At 37.2% G+C, this 8,407-nt stretch overlaps 1 protein-coding gene across 2 annotated transcripts in view; it reads left to right on the top strand.

Annotated features, from left to right (window-relative positions):
- Positions 1 to 7,914, top strand: part of slc71a2a (solute carrier family 71 member 2a) — a 27,372-nt gene extending 19,458 nt beyond the window's left edge. The window contains exons 11-13 of one of the 2 annotated variants that reach the window (XR_015500692.1): positions 1,300 to 1,454; positions 3,191 to 3,681; positions 3,754 to 7,914. Coding sequence is in view for 1 of the 2 variants with exons in the window: in XM_087270022.1 (XP_087126148.1) it covers positions 1,300 to 1,454; positions 3,191 to 3,400 (365 nt within the window). In the remaining variant the exon portion in view is untranslated. Of the gene's footprint in view, positions 1 to 1,299; positions 1,455 to 3,190 lie in introns of both variants that reach the window. The other variant, XM_087270022.1, reaches the window with a different exon arrangement.
- Positions 7,915 to 8,407: the final 493 nt, after the last annotated feature.

The following is an 8,407-nucleotide window of genomic DNA, read 5'->3' as shown; positions in this document are numbered from 1 at the left end:
TTTTTCTTAACATCTAGATTTTTTTGAAGATTTTCAAATCGTAAATAGTATGTCAAATATTGTACTGACGATGCGAAATTCATTTGCCTCAATCACGTCTTTCGCGCAAACTCAACCAATGCAATGCGATTCAATTCAGGTGAAGTAATGGCAATTTTTGCTTTGCATATGATGTAAATTAAATTTAAGCACACTTTTCTCAATATTAACATTTTTTTTTTAACCCTCAGATTCAAGATTTTCAAATAGAAATATTATGCCAAATATTTTCAAATCCTAATAAACCACACATCTATGTCCTTCAGCCTTTTAATTATGTATAAGTGAAGTTTATTCATAAACTAATTTCGAGAGGAGCACGTGATTATGATTGAACACGGCTGGTTCTGCATTAGCATGCTTGATCCACCAATCAGGCCATTCCTAACCCACTATAAAGAGCCAGGGTTTTCTCACTACAGTTATCTTCGATTTGAAGAATCCCCCCTTCCACCCCTACCTTTTCACCTTTCCCTTCATAGGGCGGCACGGTGGCTCAGTGACTAGCACTGTCGCCTCACAGCAAGAACGTCACCGGTTCTAGTTCCTTAACAGGCCGGTGGTCGTTTCTGTGTGTAGTTTGCATGTTCTTCCCGTGCTTGCGCGGGTTTTCCCCGGGTCCTCCGGTTTCCTCCCACATTCCAAAAACATGCACAACAAGTAAATTGATAAATCTAAATTTCAATACAGGTAATCTAATAATGCAGCATATCTTTTAATAGCCTTCAATCTTAATCTTTAGCTATTATAAAAAGGGGAGTTGTCGAGATCTACCTGAGCTCGAGGCTCCCCTCTCTTCCTCCAAACGGGAGGGAGCCCAGGGCTCAAGAACCTTCGAGCTCAGGGCTCTCTCCCGGGACAGCATGCCAAACTTGCTTATAATCAATCATCAGCTAAGTGTGAACTCTTGAAATCTCCGATTCTCAAAATTGACGCTTATGACTGGACTTGTTGTCCACCTATAAGCTGTTTTTCCTTTTTTGAAGGCCTGCATGATTCAGGATCGGTAGAGCTACGCATCGATGAATTTGCTCTTCAGTGTTTGGACTCTCAGTAATGACTTTAAACCACACTGAACTGAGCTAAACTGAACTGAACTTAAACACTAAAAACTGAACTACCCTGATCCAGTTACTATGACCATTTATGTGAAGCTGCTTTGACACAACCAACATTGTAAAAGCGCTATACAAATAAAGCTGAATTTAATTTTCAGTTGAATTGTTTTTTTTTTCATCTGAATGTGTTGTTTTATCTCAGGTCTGGTTCAGGGCATGATAACAGGTATCCGGGGGCTCTGTAATGGTCTCGGTCCTGCTTTGTACGGTTTCGTTTTCTTCCTCTTCAATGTGGAGCTGAGTGGGATCACCCCCATCCAGCCCGACTTCGCCATCCCGATACAGACGCCCACAGAGGTACACGCACAAATGTCCCCTTATTAGGGCCTGTAGACTCTTTACTTGTTCAATACCTGGTTGAGCTTCTTTCCTCTGTTGCAGAAGATATTTTGAAGCTGGAAAACAGTAAACATTAACTTCCATAGTTTTTGTTTTTCCTGCTATGGAAGTTAGTTGTTACAGGTTTCCAAGATTCTTCAAAATAGTTTCTTTTGTGTTCAACAGTATACAGAAATCCTTATAAAAGTTTGGAACCACTTGAGTCTGAGTAAATAGTGTAACTTTTAATATTTGTGTTGAGCTATCCCTTTAAATCCACATAAGCTGTTTAAAGCATGATGGATTCTGATTGGCTGTCAGTGTTCATCATCTGGAAAAAGACGTTTATTTATGTAAGATGAAGCACAAAAAATAGTCATGTTAATGTTTTCCATGATAGTCTAAGTTCTTATCCGAATGAATAGCCTCAGATTATTGTGGTAACACACAGCATAGCACATAGCACACACAATCACTTCAAAAAGTTCATAGCAACTGTATTAAATATCAAAAGTTTGTCACTTCAGCCCAAAAGTTTGAATCAATTTAGGATAAAATATTTCCTAGGCTGATATGGCTAGGAATTATATTCTCATTCTGGTGTAATAATCAGAAACTTTGCTGCCATACCTTGGCTGCAGCAGGAGCAATCATAATACACAGTGATGTTACTTAGCTGGGGACTATTTTCAGGTGCTGCGTAATATCGATACGCCAGCTGCATTTTTATTTTCTGTCGGTCTTAGTACACAATGTAACTACAGAGTCAAGCTTTAAATAGGAAGATTATTGAAACTCTTTTTTTGACATTTTTGAGTGAGATGCTAATGGTCTAATCTGATCCAATGATTTATGCTAAGCTAAGTGCCCCCAGTGCCAAGCTAAGTGCTCCCATTAGACTCTGACTGAATGGATAAAAAATGGTAGAACTCAACTGTAGGAGAGATGTAAAATACACTGTAAGAAAATGCTGGGTTCCACACAATTCCTTCATGCTGTCCTAACACAAAAGTTTTTTACTAATTTAAGTAGTTTGAACATAAAATAAATAAGTTGTCCTCGCTAAATAACTCAAGAATTGTGTTAATTCAGCTTATTTTTCAGTACAGTAAGGGTGGTGTTTCTAGTTATTGAAACGTTTTTTTTTTTTAAACATTTTTGAGCGAGATGCTAATGGTCTAATCGGATTCAATAATCTAAGCTAAGCTAGGCTAATCTAAAAGTGCTCCTGTTAGACCTGTAAATCGGCTAAATGGATTACAAATTGGTAAAACTCAACTGGAGAAGAGATGTAAAATTTGCTGTAAAAAATGCAGGGTTCCACACAATTCAGTCATGTTGTCTCAACACAAATCGTTTAAGTTAACCTAATTGTTTCTCACAAATTTAAGTAAATTGAACATAAAATAAACATGTTCTTGCCCAAAAAACTCAAGAATTGTGTTGATTCAGTTTATTTTTAGTATAGTAGTGGTGGATTTTCTAGTTATCGAAACTCTCTTGACATTTTTTGGGAAGATGCTAATGGTCTAATCTGATTCAATGATCTATGCTAAGCTAAGCTAAAAGATAATTTTAAATAAGTAGTTGGAAGTATATTTTGAGTTTAAGATAAATTAGCTAATTTCCAAATATGTTTAGTGTATCTTTAAATACAGTAAAAAAAAAAATACTACTAACTTAATGTTGTTTTCCTTTCGCCACATGTCATGTAGAAGACTACAATCCCCGGCCCTCCGTTTCTCCTGGGCGCCTGTACGGTAGTGGTGGCGTTTATAGTGGCTCTCTTTATACCCGACCACTCGACGCCCCCATCGACACCCTGCCAAACCCGTAAAAACAGTCTGGCCGGAGCTCACACCAACACACCGCTGCCAGGGAGCGACGAAGATTTCGAGCCGCTGCTGGAGGACAGCACTGTGTGACTGAAACCCTCAACCTAAATCATCACTGGGGGAAAAACATGACAAGGATGTCAACACATCGCAAACCCTCCACATGTCCGTGACTAACGCATTGGGAGCGTACAGTATTTATTTACCGTGTTTTATCTCATCTATGGTTCTGAACTCAGAGGCTTTTTTATTGAGCGTTTTTTCAGTGACTCAGCACACTAAGGGCTCGATCAGGGGGGGGGATCGGATGCACTGTAGTGGAGTTTGGTTCGTTTGAGTTTAAATGCAAAGATCTTCATGTATATATATATGTATATATATATATATATATATATATATATATATATATATATATATATATATATATATATATATATATTGAGAGAGAGAGATATTTGGGCAAGGTTATTTACGAAGCTTGTGGTGACTTGAAGAGAAGCTGGGTGAATTTCATAACTCTGAACTCTATTTTGCTTATAGAAAGTAAAGTCTGTTTTTAGACTTTATTCGTGACGTTATTTTTATGACAACTGAGCACATTTTCAGTCTCCAAAAATAGGCTTGCTTTGCCATTTTAAACACCTTTCTGACAGGTTTCATGTAGGGCTGCAGGATATTGGGGAAAATATGCGATATTTGTTGTTGAGTGTTGCGATTACGATGTTTCTCATGATATCACAAACTTTTATCAGCAGTTTAAAATTAAATTATGCTATGTTCATACTAAAACTATCAGGTAAACAATATTTTTCTGAGCTAATTAAATAAAAGAAATGATGTCAACCAGTGCAAACACGAATTACTGAAAACCTTGGCGGAAATACGGATTCTTATTGGATGTTGTCATTGTACTCGCGTCCCATTAAGCATTAAGGTCTTTGCACACTGAAGTCTGAAATTTGCGTTTTTTTTCGTGTTCAAATCCGAACAATTCCTTATGCATACAAAGCTTGCACACCGAGTCTGATGTGTATTAATTAATACGTTGAGAAGTAACTTGAATCTCCAGGTTGGAGGAGAGTCCTTACCAATGGTGGAGGAGTTCAAGACGGGCGACCCCGGATTAATAAAGGGACTAAGCCGAAAAGAAATTGAATGCATGAATGAATAATCGGGGTACTCGCGAAATACCTTACTTCGTATCCCTCATCTATCTCCGAGCTCAGGGTTCTCTCCCGGGACGCATGCCAAACCTGCTATTATAGTCAAGGATTATCTAAGTGTGAACTCTTGAAACAATACAAAATACACCAAAACACCAACAAACTAGCATACAGTAGACCACCGAACATTTGTATTTTATTATATTTGTTTCTCCAAGTGCATTTTGAATCTTGACTTTCGCTTGTACAGCAGTCCTGAATTGTCAAAATACCTCAAAACGCAAATTTCGGATGGGGAAAACATAAAAAAAAATTAACCAGATTAAACATTTTTTTTAATGACGAACAAAAGTTTCGGAGGCAGTTCCTCAATACAATTGAGGTCGAATTTGTTTTTTTACGTGCGAAAATTACATACGAAAATTTCAGATTCAGTGTGCAATAGTATTTATTTTTATTTTCAACTCCACGTCCAAGTATTGGAGAGGTGGGGATAAATATCGTAAAGGCCCTATCTGATTGGTCAGATTGAGATATTGTGATATCGCATATACTATTATCGCGATAACGATAATTATTTGATATATCGTGCAGCCCTACTTTAATGTGATTCACCCAAAGAGAAGTTGTGATTTCCGACAGTATTTTTTTTATACTGTATTGAGTGTTGTTGATTGAGTGAAGTTTCCTGACACAAGCCTTAAAGTCACATGTCCTGTGGCATACGACAAGGTTTTATTAGATTAGAGGCGCATCCGGTTGCAAGTGCATGAACAGTATTTGTGGCGATGTTAACCAAACCCAAGACACTACAGCACCAGCGGTTTGGTGTAGTTCTTTTAGGCCAGTTAGTAATTATTATATATTTATGGAGACGGCTTGATTGTGAAGTTCTTCAATTCTGTGTGTTTGCAAAGGTTCTATGCAGTAGTGTCGGTAATGATTGATAGATCAAACTCAAAGTAAAATGGGTCGCGAATGCCGATGTTTACGTTGAGAATACAGTATTACTTAAAATATAACATTTGTACTTTTTTCTTTAAAGTAGTGATGTGCAATACCACTGGTTCCCTATCACATCTGATACCAAGTAAAATGTATCGGCGATACCGATCCGATACCGATACTTTGCCCAAAATTACTCTTTGGGAAATTAAAGTAATAAGTAGTGTTCTTAAAAGTGTAACTTTACATTGAATACGAGATATATTACAGGTTGTTCTTGTTTGTTGATGAAGAATTATCATACAAAAAAAGAGCCAACTTACATCAGCATCTGAGCATGTATATCTTACGCCTGCCTGAACATCTTAAAAAAAAAAAACATTCACACTTCTACGCTTAGTGACATGTTTATCCGGTTCCCCTGAGTGTTTTTAACCTTTTTTCGTTGTTTTATCATTGTCACAAAAATCCCAAGCCCCCAAAATTCAGCCGCATTTTCTCCCTCTGTACCTGGATAGTGCCTGCATGCTGCACCTAAGGACTCTGAAAGCGATGTCTGTCTCGCCCTAGCAGCAGCACCTGTGCCTCTCCTTTCCTCCTCATCTGACCGCCTAGATGTTGTCCTATTCAGTCTTGTGATTTATATGTAGATGTTTGGTTTGTGGTAGTACAACAGTACCTCGCTTTTTTGTTACACATGTCACAAACTGCATGGTTTGAGTTTATGGAAGTGAAGTAGCTCCACACGTACTTCGCTTCCGGTCACGCATATCTAGGCCCACACGGAATCTGCGTGCGCAAATATTTAGCCCAATAATTGTTTATTTACTTGAGTAAATGTGTGTAAATCTATATTTATTCAGTTTATAAATTAATTTTAGTATTATTATTGACTCATGTAAAAATATTCATATGGTTTATTCATAATACAGTTTGTACCATCTTGAATCTAATTGGATTTGCATTTTAAATATAAAATAAAAGTTAAAAAGATGTCATTTTTTATTTCACATATTAAAGTTCTAGTTATGATATTCCCAAAATAATTACGCAGATTTTTACCAAAATTCTCCACAGAAATAGCAAAAAATGTCCGCAGATTCCGTCTGGCCCTACCCATATCCAATGACAGCGTGCCTGAACAACTTGTGCCAGCGGACTGAGTGGCTAGCTAGCGTGCTCTGCAGTTGTACAGTGCCATATTACGCACATGATTTCGCAGGCGGAAGAACAAGTAGTTCCGACTAAGAAGGCATTATTCAGATAAACTAGGGTAATTGTGGTTACTTTGCACTGTATTTCTATTTCCAATAAACTACATATTTGCTCCAAATTATTGAAATATCGATATTTTGATAAGATAATCGATTCTAAGACATACAAAGCTGGTATCCGAGATATCAATATTTTAGTATCCATCCGCACATCACTACTTTAAAGTGAATCTTACCTTTCAGACGATTGGCATTGGCATTTGTTGAGCAATCGTGCTTAATATGATGTATGTGTTTCCTTTAAATACAATTAAGTGTTGATTAAAAATAATCAGCCAACATCTACAGACCAGCTACCTCATTTTTTGGAGGTTTTAAGGAATTCGACCTGAATATATTTTTATCAGCGTTTTGGTTTTTGTATAGCGACACACTGCATTTTCACTATATTGAAGAATCTCATTGTTTTGCTTACGAATTCTCATATTTTCTCATGCAGCGGACGTTTTAACCTGATGATTTGTTTTGCACAAACATACATATGAATTTCCCAGGGGCCTCAGTGTGTGTTTAATGTGAAGAACACTGTGGAGCATCTCATTAGAGTCTGAGGTCATCATTACACTGACCTGCGCTCATTTCCTGTTCCACATACACATCATTCCTTCCTCATCATGAACAGAATGTCAATTTTCTTTTCCACCCTTAATCTTCTCCCATATGTTTTGCATCATTCCAGTCATATTTATCATGCAGTGAAATGACGTGAATCTTTCTTTGTAGAGCTTAAAAGTCGCGGTGATGTTTGTATGACCGCGGACGGCGTTTAATGATGGCTGGGCTGTAGTTCCCGCGCTTTTGTTTTTTGGACATACGATGTTCACAGCTTGTGACGTTTTACTATGTAACATAACAGCAGTCATATTCATCATTTTAGGATTGTAAAGTATTGTACATGTACTGAATAGTATTACAGACTAATCTTTTTTCATAATGCCAGATATTTTTGGAACAGCGTGCTGCTACAGGTGACGTCAGGAGCTAATCACGTGTTCGACTTTTCCTTTTTTCAACGTCAAGTGTCTGTGTGTTTTTCAACGGGACACACAAGGTGCCTGAAGAGTAAATAACATGTATGTTTGTAGTATTTCAATCTGACTGTAAATACTGAGTACACTGATGATGAAGATGAAATGTACAGGGACCCTTAATTATGTATTTATCGTCATGTTTTGTGGGAATCTGTTAAATAGGCGCAACTGAATAAAAACACTTCAGAGTTGTTATTGTGTGTATCCTTTAGATGGCGCTGTTGCTGTGTATTGTCTTAGATTTCTGAGCTTAAACGTGAAGTATGCAAGCTTAGGGGCGGTTTATATGTACCATGGTAAATATGGCAATCAATCAGTAATGAAACTGGGAATGTATAAAGAATTACTGTACCATGGTACTCATAGTCCCCCTTTTCTATTTTGAAGAAGAACAAGATATAGTAAACACTGCCATTGATTACAATAAAACTTTGGTCACACACTATATTAAGGCAATTCTTGCTAATATGAACCATGAATTAAGAGTTTTAGCTCAATATACACTAATTTGCTGCTTATTTATAGTTTAGGTTTTGGGTACACTCTCAGAATTAAAGGTACACAAGCTGTCACTGGGGTGGTATCTTTAGGTACACAATTTTACTTAGAGGGTCTTTCTGGGTACCTCAAAAGTATATATTAGCACCTTAAAGATTTAAGAGGAACACTTGTATCCTTTTTAGG

Source organism: Danio rerio, chromosome 10, assembly GCF_052040795.2.
Source record: "Danio rerio strain M-AB ecotype USA chromosome 10, GRCz13ab, whole genome shotgun sequence".
Taxonomy (NCBI): domain Eukaryota; kingdom Metazoa; phylum Chordata; class Actinopteri; order Cypriniformes; family Danionidae; genus Danio; species Danio rerio.
Note: the sequence above shows the minus strand (reverse complement) of the source record. Positions and strands in the feature narration are given on the sequence as shown.